Source organism: Chionomys nivalis, chromosome 2 (genome assembly GCF_950005125.1).
Source record: "Chionomys nivalis chromosome 2, mChiNiv1.1, whole genome shotgun sequence".
Taxonomy (NCBI): Eukaryota; Metazoa; Chordata; class Mammalia; order Rodentia; family Cricetidae; genus Chionomys; species Chionomys nivalis.
The window spans coordinates 37,870,945-37,885,787 of NC_080087.1; the positions used below are offsets into that span (position 1 = coordinate 37,870,945).

The following is a 14,843-nucleotide window of genomic DNA, read 5'->3' on the forward strand; positions in this document are numbered from 1 at the left end:
AATAGGAAACTAAAACTTCTTATTTCGTATCTGGCTGTACTAGTTAAAAATTTCTCTGTGTGTATATTGTTGTTTTTGATTTTTTTAATGTATATTTAAGTGCTGAGAAGATGGTCATTTTGGCAGTACTAGCCAACACAAAGATTGTTATTTTTTTCATTCCCTGTACTCAGAGTGATCAGGGGAAAATATTCTCCTCAGAAAAGAGCCAGTTTTTTTTTAACGGAATTGTGCCTGCCCCTCTCATGACTGTGCATAGAGCTGTTGTAGGACCTGTGCCAACAGCAAACAGCTGAAGAATCATCACCCTGTCCTCCATTGACCTTCTTCTGGAAAGAATGCAAAGGGAAATAAGACAGAGAATTCTGAGCTTGCAGTGCTCTGGACATGAACAAGTACTGGACACATTAATGATCCACTCCAATGCACACAAAGGCTCTTATAGGCCGCTCAATTAAGCCACAGCCATAATCCACAGCAGCCACGACTATAGTGCAGATTATGCTGGTATAATCACATCATCTCATTTAAGGTGCTCCACTTTATGATCCAAGCCAAATAATGTTACAGAAAACAAAGCATAAACCAGCCCAGCAAAGCACATCTCTAAAACATCACTATGCTCATTTGTGCTACTAATACATTACTAGTTTCAGTTTTGGTCTCTCAAATACTCTTTCCAAGTAATTGAATTTTCTTCTATGCCAATCACAGCTCATATTTTCTTTAACACTTCTGCTGTTTATACTGCCAGTACTAAAATAAAGTTATTGAATGATAACAAGCCTTCTTTGTGAAATAGATCTAGTCTGGTGATGAGGGCACTGTCAATGTGGATTTTCTGGGATTAAGGGGATTTTCTGTTACTGAAAACCTATCTATCTATCCTCTATATACCCACCTATCTATTTATCTCTATCTATCATCTCTTTACAAGTCTATTAACTATCAATCTATTTATCCTCTATCTATCTATCTATCTATCTATCTATCTATCTATCTATCTATCTATCTATCTATCTATCTATCATCTATTATCTATCTATCTATCTATCTATCTATCTATCTATCTATCTATCATCTATCGTCTATCTATCTCTATCATCCTTTGTGTATTTATTATCTATCAATCTCAGTTTCTCAGATTTCATACAAGCATCACCATTCTTTGAGTTATCAGGAAGTTGAAGTTATTTGTTTATCTACATGATGTCTAAACTGATTAGTAAATTTCCTCCCACCTCCTGGAATCCTAGATTCTGTTTCTGAACATGGGACCAAGCCCAGGTTATTTCCAGGGAGGACACCTATTTGGTTTGTGCAGGCCCTTGTCTCTGGCTAAGATGGTATTCATGAACTTCATGATAATTTGCTGACAAAATGAGGCAGAGACTTGTCTGCTAAGTCACACTCTTAGGGAAGATCGTTCCCATGGCTAGTGCCTCCATACTGCTACTATCTTGCTGTTTTCCTTTTAACATGACTCCATCTCAGTTCTATTCTCTTGCTTTTCATTGTCCATATCCAAAGTAGTGAACAAATTCAGTACAATGGATCAGCAATTATAATGGGAAAAGATGAGAGAGCATGGCTGACTAGGCACAGAGACTTATTGCCAAATCTCTGTCAATGGAGCATGTTTGGTTTGCTTTCACACATGCACCTGCAGAAAAGCTGATGCAGGCAAATGATAGTATGTTAATTCAAAAAGGTGATAACTTTATATTTTGGTTGTGAGCCTAGCCTTTAACGGCTGAGCCATCTCTCCAGCCCAAGGTGATAACTTTAATAATTTATAAATTATTTAATAAAAATCAAATTCCTATGTCATATTTAACAGTACCAAAGAATTTCAATTTATCAACAAGGGTATAAAATAGACAATAAAATAAAATAAAATCTTTTAAAATATAAAATAATAATAGAATCTATAAATAAAACATATTCATAGCATACAGAGGGAAATCCCACATCTTTGATGGGAACATAGTTTTGCCCTGTTCCTTATATTGCACAGTAATGTATATTTAGGAATCTCAGATTTATTATTAATATATTCATTATTCTTGAGCTTAGGATAATCCTTTTCGTCCTTAATTTTTAGTATAAAGAACAATTATTTATTTTCATAAGTAATTCAATTCACTTACCTTGGGCAAAGCCAACAATTAGAGGCAAATCAGAAAGTGAATGGAATTGAAAAATGACTCCAATGAGGTGAGGGACATAAAATCTTAGAATTCACATAGTTTTCCATAAACTGTTTTATGCTTCACCTTATACATATGCTAGGAGAACCTCAACTGATTATTTTATTGACAAAACTTCTTGTTCCTCTGTAAAGTGGTGTTTACTTGGTGACATTAATTCATCTTCTGGCTCTTTCAATTATCAGTTAGTCCCCCTCCTCAAATCCATCAACAAAATGATTTTTATCTCCACAGACATTCAGCAAGTGCATTGTAGATTGCTGTCAAAGCTCAAACATGGACAAGGGCAAATTTACTTTTAACAGATGTATATTCAAAACTTAAAAGGCAAAACAAATTGCTGCTGGCAAGTTCAGATTCCCTCAAGGCAAGGACAGCATAAAAATGGCAGGGAGCAGCAGTAAGTCATTTCTGACCAGAGTACAGGAACAAACGGAGCTGCACTGACTTGAACAAGCAACAAATTAGAAATATGGAGGGCATGCTGGCCCACCATTTTTATTCCATCTAACTCCAGGCGCCACAGAGAGAGAAATGACTAAATCTCTATTTTAATAGCTGCTGTCAAGAGTTTTGCTCTGCAGGGCCTATTTCAGCAGTTCCTCGTGGTAATATATGGCATTTCCCTGATTAACGGCCATTTTATAACCTGTGTAATTGGCCACAAATCAAGAGAGTGTCATAACGTAGCGAGAAAACATTCCCATTTCCGTCATGGCCTTGGCTTGGTTTTCTGTGGGAATTATTGCTTGAGTAGTTGCTGGGTTTTCATTACTTTAAATAATGTACTACCTGAAGTACAAAAAAAGACATTTAAACTAATGAACATTTTTGTCTCCTAACCCTTTCTATCACTCCAGTCTTCAGATTTTCCAAAAGAAACAAATGAAATTGTGTCCTTTTATGTGTAATATTAGGATTTAGGGAAAAGAGAGTCAAGAACAGGACTGGAAACAACATAAAGTATGTAAAGCATTCAATTTAGGAGTGAAATCCGAATGAGCACCCACAAACTCAGTACTCAGAAGTATTTTCATAGAATAGATATATTTTGGAAGCAGGGTCTTATGTAGCCCAGGCTGGCCTCAAACTTACTATGTAACCAAGGATGTCTTTGAACTTCTGATCCTCCTGCCTCTACATCTCCCCTGCTGAGATGATAGTTGTGCAATCCTCAGTGTATGAGGATCTCGGGTCTAAATCCAGGGTATCATGAGCAATACACAAGCGGTAGTTACCACTAATTACCCCAACTTTTATAACATCAAAATCAATACAAAGAAAATTCATGAAGAACAATGCATCAAATGTTTGAATAAAGACAGTTCTGGCTCTGTATTTGTACATGAACTTTAATGCTCTGAGTAAAATTCTAGTATCTACCATATGCATTAGATAGCAAAGAATGGCTGCAAAGGGATTGGGTCCATTTTACTTGTGCAATAAGAAAACAATCCATTTTTTTGTTTGCTGAAGTAGAGGTATCACCAGCACAAAACTTTGTAACAAGGAGCCTGTGTAATGCACAGTCTAAAGCATTTTAGTATCAGAGTGAGTTATACTAGAGATGGCTCTTGTAATTCCATATCAGTTGCTAAGGAAGTCCAAGATATTTTGCTTTAAGGCATGCCAAATCTAGACCGTTTCACACTTCATGTTTTCTAACACAGTAAAACTTAATTAAAAATCTGTGGTTATTTACTTATAATTTATTATTTACTTAAAATCAGTAATTATTTCATAATTTGAACTAGGTAGGATGTGATACATTATAAGTTCAATGTTAAAAAAAATCTTATGTCTTTCTTGAGGAATATAAAGTCCAATGGTTTGACAGGTCTATGAGAAATATTGAATGAGCACGGTAAGTGTGAATTAGATATTCCATTGTTTTTTATTTTTATTATTATTTATTTTTATTCTTTTTTAATTAAAATTTCCACCTGCTCCCCGTTTCCCATTTCCCTCCCCCATCCCCACTCCTCTTCTCCTTCCCCCACTCCATTCCCCCTCCCTCTCGATACTGAAGAGCAGTCCAAATTCCCTTCCATTGTTTTTTAAAGATGATATCTAGGCAAATATTGTTTTTATTTTTTCATTCAGAGTCTCACAATTATTTAATTATTGATTGATTGATTGATTGATTGATTGATTGAATGAAGGAGGGAGTGAAGAACTAGGGATGGAACCTAGGATCATGTGTATAGTAGGAGAGCTCTCTATCAGTACCTGTGTCCCCAACTCAGGTACTTATGTAGTCTGGCCTTTGTTGAGCTTGCCATCCTCCTGTCCTTTCTACCCAGTATCCATAAGATTGCAAAACTAAAACGTGATGCTCTGTTATAAGGTGTGCAGATGAAGAAATACAGGAGAATGAGCAATTTGAGGGAGATAGAATATCACTATGAACACATGGCACTTTAGGATTGTGAGAGTCCATGTGTAGCAACATTTGGGTGGTGGATTCAAGCCAGATGGGACTAAAGCATGAGACTAGAGAAACAGAAAAAAAGTATTGGGAAACAGGTGACATTTGAATGAAATGATAGCTTCAATAGCTTACACTGACAGCAACCATGTTTACAAACATTAATAATATATCAGATTAGAAATTGCTTTGTACACTTTTATGTTTTCAATTTAGAAGAAAACACACGATTATTTTGTAAATATTTCAAGTCTTCAGAACCCATTGACAAAACTGAAGGTTTCACTAACACATTTATGCCACATCCTCTTAGCTCACTTTTCTTGAATTTTATTTCTAAAACCATATCAAGTGGGGTTTGGAAGTTTAAAGTTTTATCACTCCTAAAATTTCTCTTTAGATAGGAGAAGCAATACTGTAGGAGCTAGGTTAAAATTATAAAATTTTGCTTGGTGAAGCTTGAAGACTAAGTGTCATCAGGCCAGTGAGAAAGGTCACTTGTATTAAATATATAAGTCATGGCTCACAGTTTCATTCTTTAATAGTATGGTGTAGTATTTCCCATTATAATGCTATTAACCTTAACATACTAGAAACAATGGCCACACTAACCTTTCACATCATTTTCTAACTTCTTGGCCTCATTAAGGATCCTGAAGCTTTTCTGAAGGGAGCCTTTGGCATCTTCCTTTAATAAGCCCCGAGGACTTGTTGCCTGTGGAGAGGAAAAAAAGGTGTTACCTATTAAATCGTAGAGGGGTAGGGCCTAGAAGGCAGCAGCTATACAGAGCTTACTTTAAGCACTATGCATTTAGAGTTGCAGATTTTCAATGCATATTTCATGACTGGAAGCTGTTTACTGTGTGAGCTGAGAAATGTTGGGACAGAAACCTGATTGTACTGTTACGATAGGTAGAGAAAGTGGGGCTGATGAGGTGCTTGGGATTCCGTAAATGAAAGCTGAAAATGTTGGAGCAGCAGCATCTCTTAGTAGCCAGAACTATGAGTGAAGCAAATTAGGAACTAAAAACATGCATTGACTTTACCTCTCATCATGTTCTATTTTTACAGGATGATCAGAAAGCTCTTCCTACGTTCTCAGTGTTGAAATGGAAACAAGAACTAATCTCTTTTTAAACACATCTCTAAGCACCACTGCAAACCATGAACTTCTAATTGAAAATTTTAGAACCTGGGGACCTCTAGACAATATATATTAGCTCAGGATTAGATCTGAACAGAGTGACACAAAAATAATATAACTGGAAAGGGATTGCTTAGCTTCCTGTCTAGTTATCCATCTAAACAAAGCTTTCTTCTTAGAAGCCATTGCACAATGCATATATACCAAGAGGTGAATCAAATAGGGTGTTATGTGTAAATTTTAAATGGGAAAATATTTCAGAGTTCAAGGGGTTGGAGAGTTTTAACTGCCTACATGACACTCTTCAAAGGCACTGGCAGCATCCTAGAAATACAATTTTTCAGTTGGGTTGTTTCAGCACAAAACTAGGAGAGATGACAGCATGCGGTAATGCTGTGGTCAAATTAGTTTTAATGTGTTAATACAAGTTTTTCTTTAAATACTTGACTGAACATGAGTCAGATCAATGGTACAATGTTAAGATATATGGCAAAGTATATGCTAGAAACATGAAAAACTGAGTTGTACTTGGTGTAAAGAGAAAGTGACAAATATGTACAAAGGAATTTTATGTAGCTATAAGGAAAAATGAGATTATGAAATTTGTAAGAAAATTAATGGCTTATGAAATCAATATGATAACTGAAATAAGTCAGAGAGGACAAATATAACATGCTTTCTCTCATATGTGGATCATATATATATACATGCATACAAAAATATATACTATATAATATACACATACAATATAAGTATATACCTACAATGTATACACACACACACATATAGTATTGTGTGAGAGAGAGAAAGAGAGAGAGAGAAAGAGAGAGAGAGAGAGGAGAGAAAGAGAGAGAGAGAGAGAGGAGAGAAAGAGAGAACTAGAGAGAAAAATCATAAGATAAGCAATCTTAAGAAGAGATGAGAGTAAGGAAAACAGAGAGTAAGAAAGAGGAAGTGGGATTATTAGGAGAATAAATGGACCAGGAAGAGAAGGGGAAAAGGATGGGGCAGAAAAATAGAAACGAACAAGAACAGAGTAACTGTGAAAATGCCACATTGAAGCCAATTACTTTGCATGCTAACTCAAAAATTAGTAAGTAACCATAAAAAAGAGAAAATGAACGAGTTATGGTGGCACAAAAGGTAGAAAATGCTGACGTAGATGAGCAACAAGGCCAGACTGGGCTATATCTTTAAAAAATTAAAGTAACAGTAATAAACTGAATTCCATGTACTTGACTAAAATTCCATGCGCTTTACTGAAAGAAAGCAAACCTCAGGTTATCCAACCAGGTTCTATATTCACTATAATCTACATATCATTATTTGCCTGATTCTAAGTTTTTCTTACTCAAACGGATTAAAGATAAGATATTACAAAGGGAAACTGTATGGTAAACATCTAAGGAGACATACAAACAACAGAAAGACCAGCTGATAATCTGTTTGACAATGGAGAACAGGACGAGAAAGCTAAACAGAAGAGAACATTTTAAAGCTTAGGATTCCAAGGCAATTGGAGAGGGTATATGACTGTACCACCCTGGACACATCTGATCTTGTCTAATTAACCTCCGAAGCTAAGCAGTGATGGGAGACAATTTAGAGAGGGGTAAAATGTGTGAGGATGGAGTAGTTTGGGGAGATGAGAATATTATTATAGCAAGATATCTCAGGCTGATAATTCTGAATCATGAAGATAATATGGGTCATTCACAGTTTAGATAAAACTTGGAAAAAGAAAGAAAACCAGAGAAAAATAAGAACATTTTTCGATACTCAGAAGAGAGAGAGAGAGAGACATAGAGACAGAGACAGAGAGAGAGACAGAGAGAGAGAACATGTGTGGAGGCTGATGAAATACAACCTCTGGTGTCATAGATGTCATCCGTAGTTACTGTCACTATTTGTCTTTGGGTACAATCTCCCACTGGCCTTGAACTCCCTGAGTAGGGTTAGGCCGACTACCCTGACTGCTAGGAGTCAGTCAGGATCTGCTTCCTCAACATTGGGAGCACAAGCTACTACGCTCAGCTAAGGTTTTGAAATGTGGATTCTAGGGATCAAACACAGGTCCTTCTGTACAGACTGAGGTAAGAAACATTTTCATAGACATGCCACCTTGAAACCATCACAATAAAAGTAGCAAATACACTGTAATTTTATTTCATCCTTTTCCTATTTCTTGCACCCATATCTTCTCCCTCATCTTACCTCTATTTCTAAGCATTCATCTTATTTCCAACATTATATTTGCAACTTACACGAACTTTCATAAAGTTAATAATTTAGCACAGCCTTTAAAAATCTAGCCCCTTCTATCTGGATGCATTTGGACATTCCCCTGTGCTGTTTATCAATATTTGATTGCAACCAGTGGGTGGCATTACTACACGGATATACGTCAAACCATTTATTCATTTATCACTTGATGGTTATTGGTATTTTTTCTGCCTTGTATATTCTAAATGGAGCTTCTCTGTTCATTCTTGTGTGATGTTTTGTATTAACACGTGTTTTCATTTTCCTAGGAGTAAACACCCTGAAGTAGGAAGACTAGATCACATGGAGGTAAATGGTTGAACTGTTTAAGAAATAACTAAGAAATTAGAGATTGACAAAGTATTTAAACTATTTTAAATCTCTATCAATAGAATGTTCTACTTCTGTATATTCTTTCCAACATATCCTGAAAATTTCGAAGAGTTTGACATCCTAATAAGTAGGCATTTTGCTTTTAGTTTCAATTTTTCTGTTGCTACACCATCCTAAGCATCTTTTCATGTGTTTATTGGCCATTTTCTTTGGTGAAGAACCTCGTTAAACCTTGTTTGTTTTAGAGGCGGGGTCTCATGCAGCCCATGCTGGCCTAGATTGGCTTTAAACTCTTGATCAATATGTCCCAAATATTGGGACTACAGATATTCATGATGTTTAAATTTGTTCAATTTTTTTATTGAGTTATTTGTTCTTATTCGGTTTTGAAAAATAGTAACATGTTATTGATAAGAATCATTGGTCAGATATGTAATTTTGTAATAGATTTTACTATTTTTGGATTTGAATTTTTATTTTATTAATATTACTTTATTAAAGGCAACATCTCTAAATTTTAATAAGGTCTATCATTTTTCTCATGTTAATTGTTGGGCTCTGAGTCCTAAGAATTTTTCCCTAATAGCATAGACTTCTTTTATATTTTAAGTTCTTAATAATTTTATAATTTATCCATAGGTCTATAGCATTTTGGGGTTTACTTTTAGTTTATGGTATGAGATGTTTTTTAACACAAATACACAATTCTTATGTGAGCATTTATTGACTTGACATGAATTGATTTAATCCATTGGACTATGTAGTCTTGTACATCTGAACACTTCTGTTTTAGTGGCCTACTTGTTAATAAGGATCAACACCACACCAGCTACACATCCCATTTTTGTGGAAAACATGGAAGTTCAATTAAGTCATTGTATCATTGTTTTGTCCTTTATCCCCCAGTGACTTCCTGAACAGATGTCAGTTTCTAAAGAATAAAAGCTAGACAGGTTTTATTAGGATTTCTTTCATGGTATATCCCAAGTTTTTTTAACATTGTCATCATACAAATAATGGATATTCTGATCCCTAAACATTGTATATCTTTTGATTATTCAGTTTTTTATTTATTCAAGAAAATTCAGTTTCTGGGCATTTTAAACTTTTATAAAATTTATTTCTATTATCATTATTAATGCTATTGTCCATTTTAACTTCAACTTCCAATTCCTTATTGACAGAATCTACAAAAGATTGATTTTGTATATTTTTGCCGTACTCTTTAGCACTGATAATTTGTTTGTCAGTTCTAGTAACATTTTAATAGACCATAATGGCTGTCACACTCAGACACCATGAGCATGGTTATACATTGCCTTCATTGTGGGTGACTTTTATTTCCTGTTTATCTGCCTGTTGGGCTGGCTGTGGTCTCCAGTACAACGACAGTTATGAGAGCAGAGATCCTTTCCTTTTTCCTGAACTAGGAATAAAACTTTGAAATATTTTACTCTGAATGAATCTCGTGGAAAGGTTTTCTTTTATGCAATAGACCTTCTTAGCTAATAGGGAAAGAAGTTCTTTTAGTTTCATATGCTGAGAATATTTTTAAGAAGTGACCTTGAACTCTGTTGCTTTTCATTTCTTTAATATTTTTAAATGCATAGTTTGATTTTGATCTATCTTGTTTCTATAATTCACCTCACTTAAAAACACTGTACAATGTTTTTAATGAATAGTTGGATTTTACAGTATAATTTCATCAAAAACTTTTACAATGCTTTCATGAAGAAAATCAGCCTATACTTTGGTTTCTATTTGATGATGTTGTCTGGTATTTGTATAAGAATAATATGAGGCTGAGGCTGATAAAATGGTGTGTGTGTGTTTATACATGTGTGTGTGTGCATGCATGTGTGTTTGTGTGGTTTTAAACTACAAATCTGATTCCCTTGTGAATATAAAACAATTCTAACTGTTTGTTTGTAGGTGAAATTTAACAGTTTTCAATTTGTAAAATTTGTCTATTCCAATAAAATTACTGGATTATTTGTACAGCATCATTTTAATATTCTGAGTTTCTTTTCCTTTCTGCAGAAGGTACAGTGACATCACACCTTTTATTGCCCGCATTGGTGATCATCAATCTGGCTGGATGGTTATCACCTCTCGATCCTCCATCTCATGTTGCACCTTTGTCCTGTGACAAGTCTTCATTCTTCCTGGCTGACTTCCATCCTGCCAGTGGGCTTTGATTTGTTTCTTCCTTCACTTTTGCCTTTTAAAACACCTTATGCCCCTTTATTCCAAGAATCTTATTTTCCCTGAATTTTAAAAATTTAGGGTTTTCTCTAGAGCTATAGTTTTCTATTCCTCAGTGACACATAAGAAGATAAGCGATGTCACAGTGGGTGGGTGCATCCCTCGTGGTCCTGATTTATTAGGAGCCCACCAAGGCCAGCTGGTCTGGGACTGAATAAGCATGGGTTGATTCCGGACTCTCTGAGCATGGCGGTCAATGAAGACTGATGAGAAGCCAAGGACAATGGCACTAGGTTTCAATCCTAATACATGAACTGGCTTTGTGGGAGCTTAGCCTGTTTAGAAGCTCACCTTCCTGGACGTAGATAGAAGACCTTCGTCTTCCCGCAGGGCAGAGAATTTGGACTGCTCTTCAGTATCGAGAGGGAGGGGGAATGGAGTGGGGGGAGGAGAAGAGGAGTGGGGATAGGGGGAGGGGAGTGGGGGGAGGGGGCAATATTTGGGAGGAGGGGAGGGAAATGGGAAACGGGGAGCAGGTGGAAATTTTAATTAAAAAAGAATAAAAAATAAATAAAAGAAAAAAAAAGAAGATAAGCGATGTATGAAGCACACAGGCGATATGGTAAAAACAGTGTCAGGAAGGCAGAGTAAAAGGGGATCTTGATGCATGAATGAATGAACAAATATTTCTGTGCCATAGGCCTGTGCAGTGTGTGAACTTACCATGAAATAAAACTGATAGGCATGCCCTTTCCATAGCATTTTGAAGTCAGATTAGGGGTACTGGGAAATGAGCAATTGCAGCCATTAACGGTTTCAGAGTTGGAGAGTAGGATCATTACTCTAAGGAAAGGCATGGGAATGAGCCGTTCCAGGAGGGAAGGGCTCCTAAGTTGGCCATTGTCATAGGCCTGCAGAATTCAGAGGTTCGGATTTACAAAATGTAGAGAAATAAAAAAAAGCCTAATGTTTTCAGACAATCTTCAAAACATTAAACAGCTGATGGCATATGACTATCAGTTATAAGCAATCTGCCAATGCCCAGGTTTGAAAGAGAAGCTTTCCTATGATAAGGAGAGGGGAAACACTAACATCTGATGGATGAACAGAACTGTTTCAACTCATTGGAATTTGGAGAGACCCTTTCCAATTGCTTAGTAAGTTACTGAAGCACAGCAACAGAATCAAGACAGGTGATGAAGCAACATTCTCCAAGCTAATTATACCTCATACATATTCATGAGCATTGCATCCAAGTTTCTGAGCTGTGTCTAGAGCATATGTGAAATACAAGTGAGTCTGAAAGTTGCAAAATGCTGTTTCTTGCTCTCCAAGATTGTATTTATAAATATGTTCTTTGTTCTCTTTGAGTGTACAATTATAAATGTGCGTATGTATACTCATAATTACATAAAGTTTATTGCCAGTTAAAATAGAATTTATTTCATGTGTCTATATGAATTATGCATTCATAGTTACTTAATATGATGTGAAAGAGTTTAAGACAAAGTAGTAAATAGATATAAAAATTGAAATGATAAACTATAAAGATTTAACTAGGGGTTCAAAGTATTTAACTCCATTTTGATGTTAATTTTATTCTTCGTTAAAAGTGTATAGCAACTCACATGGAAACAAAACGTTGTGAATATAAAAATGAATTTATTGATTTGTCCAACAAATGATTTTGCTCGCAAGGACAATGGCCAGTCCTGGATATCCAAAATGGGAGGTCATCAGTTTTTCCTGATCGAATAGGAATGGAGTGGAGAAAAAATTAAAAATCACTATCAAAGAACAAATGATTTTTTCCACGAGGCATCAGAAGCATACCACCAAGAGTTTGGTTATTAGGAAAGAAGGAAGAGGGGTGGGAATGTGAAGGGAACCCTAGAGGTAAAATACAATCTACCAGGTAGGTAAACTGCCTACGTGATTTATTTCTTAAAAGCTTAAACATTGTTCATATTGCTTCCTATATTTTTGTGATGTTCCTCAAATAAATTTATTAGAGAATAATTTTCTGAGTTTGTTAGAAGAGTTGACTATTTGAATACATGCAAATATTCATTTTTATTTTTTTAAAGGAAGTAGTAGCTGACAGTGCTACTCTGTCTATGAAATACTCAATTTTAGAAGACAAATGACCCCCTTCCAGAAGGGAAAATGTCCAAAATAATATGCTAACTTACATGATTTTAGAAAACTATTTAAAATGTAAAAGTCATATGTAATGTTAGTAATTAGAAGCAATATGTTTACATAAAATATGTAACGACAAAATTACACTCATTGTGATGGTAGATTGCTGTGGAAAATGAAGAGTAATGCACTGTTTATAATGAGTTTTCATAAAGAAGTAAGCGAATCTACTGTTATATATACTTTAAAAGACATAACTTTGGGAATATTGTTGAAATATGTTTTTGAAGTTAGTTGCTACATAAAGTTACAAATCAGTTTCCCTGAAGAGACATACTTATGAAAGGGTACTACCTCAAGGAGTATGGACAGATAGACACCAGCATTATAAAATAATCATTTGTGGTTAGTGGAATCACGCACAGTTTTTCACTGCTCCCTCTTTCTTGCCTTATTTCATATTTTATAAAGTAGACAAGAATTGTCTTTATACTAATGTTATGAAGATCATATGCATTTTGCAAATAAGGAAATCACTGCATATCAATTTAAATACAACTTTTTAAACTATTTTTTCTTCTTCAACTTCAATTTAGCATCATTAGTGTATGTATGTATGTTTGATATGAGTGAGTGCAGGTCAATGCATGTCATGACTCACAGATGGGCATCAGGGGACAGCTAGAGTCAATGCTCTTCGACCATGAGAACCCATGCATTGAACTCAGGTTCTCAGGCTTGTATGGCAAGCACTGTTAGCTGCTGAACCACCTTGCTGGCACTAACAGCATAGTTTTAAATAACTAATAACTAAAAGGGACAAGTAGATCAAAAATCAGTTAAGAAATAACTCCAAGAGATGGCAATGGTTAAAGCAAGGTGATACATTTCAGATTCCTGGCATCACATCATGCAGTATAGGATGTAGAGGTAAAACATGATTAATAAAAACTCAGAGACAGATATTGGGGTTCAACTTGAAAACCAGAAAAGCAGAGCACCCACCACTGGCTCTTATGTCAACCTTAGTCTGAAAATGGCCAGGAATTCTCAGAATGAGACTCGGTCTGAGAGATCTCTCCTCCTGTCTTATATTCCTCTCTAGGGCCGGGATTAAAGCATACACCATTTCCACTCAGTTTCTATGGTAACTAGTGTCGCTATTGGGATTAAAGTTGTGTCACCACTGCCTGGTCTGTAAGGCTGACCAGTGGGGTGTTTTACTCTCTGATCTTCAGGCAAGCTTTATGTATTAAAATACAAATGAAATATCACTACATAGATGAGCTGAGTGAGTTCCTGTGGGAGTCTGAAAGCAACGGAGCACACAGAGATTCAGAGGGACACCTCCAGAATTGCTTTTGGGAATCCAAGCTCATGACTGATGAGAGAATACTAAAATACATCTTAAAGGAGAACTTAAAATATAAAAGAATCTGCCAATTATTTTGTCAAATAATTCAAAAAATAACAGAAACATAAAAATACATGAAAATCTTTTTTTTTTCCTTTTCCACTGTGCTGGCCACAATCACTTTAGCTTGTCTGAGTGGCACAGCTAAGTGTCACTAGGCAGGCATTAGGATGGCTGGACCTTTGCTAACATTTGAGGCTGTTAGTTTTTAAATACACCTACTGCTGGGTCATGAAATAGCGCTGGCTTTTGTGCTTCCAATAGATAATTATGGAGTTATTGACCGAAGTGTGTGTATCACGTATACCTGGTGGTATAATGAAGCCAGTTTCACTCACAGACTTAATACGACCTGTGGACCCGAGATCCTCACTGACATTTTTGGATTTTCTGTTGTGGGAAATGCTTAGCTCTCAGATATGATGCCAAGTCACTAATGGAGATAAATGCTGCTCACCAGTTTCACCGACACATTCAACTGTCACATCGAGTATGGACTTCTAATATATTCCCATCAAATTACATGGGTCTAAATTTTACTTCCTAAAATTATCAAAATTCATAGAAATATCCAGTTATTGTTTCAATGACTTATGCTATTGGGGGACTAAATAATAGGAAAAAATACTTCCCAAGAAAAACCCAAGGCCTGTTTTATGGCTCATATCATATGACATTTGGCCTTTCATCACTTGCACAACTATT

The 14,843-nt window shown here is 35.7% G+C and overlaps 1 protein-coding gene across 2 annotated transcripts in view; it reads right to left on the bottom strand.

Annotated features, from left to right (window-relative positions):
* The window catches only part of Lama2 (laminin subunit alpha 2), a 603,732-nt gene that overhangs the window by 77,299 nt on the left and 511,590 nt on the right, over positions 1–14,843 (bottom strand). For both annotated transcript variants that reach the window (XM_057755686.1, XM_057755676.1), the window contains exon 41: positions 5,251–5,353. In XM_057755686.1, the coding sequence (XP_057611669.1) occupies positions 5,251–5,353 (103 nt within the window). The remainder of the gene's footprint in view (positions 1–5,250; positions 5,354–14,843) is intronic.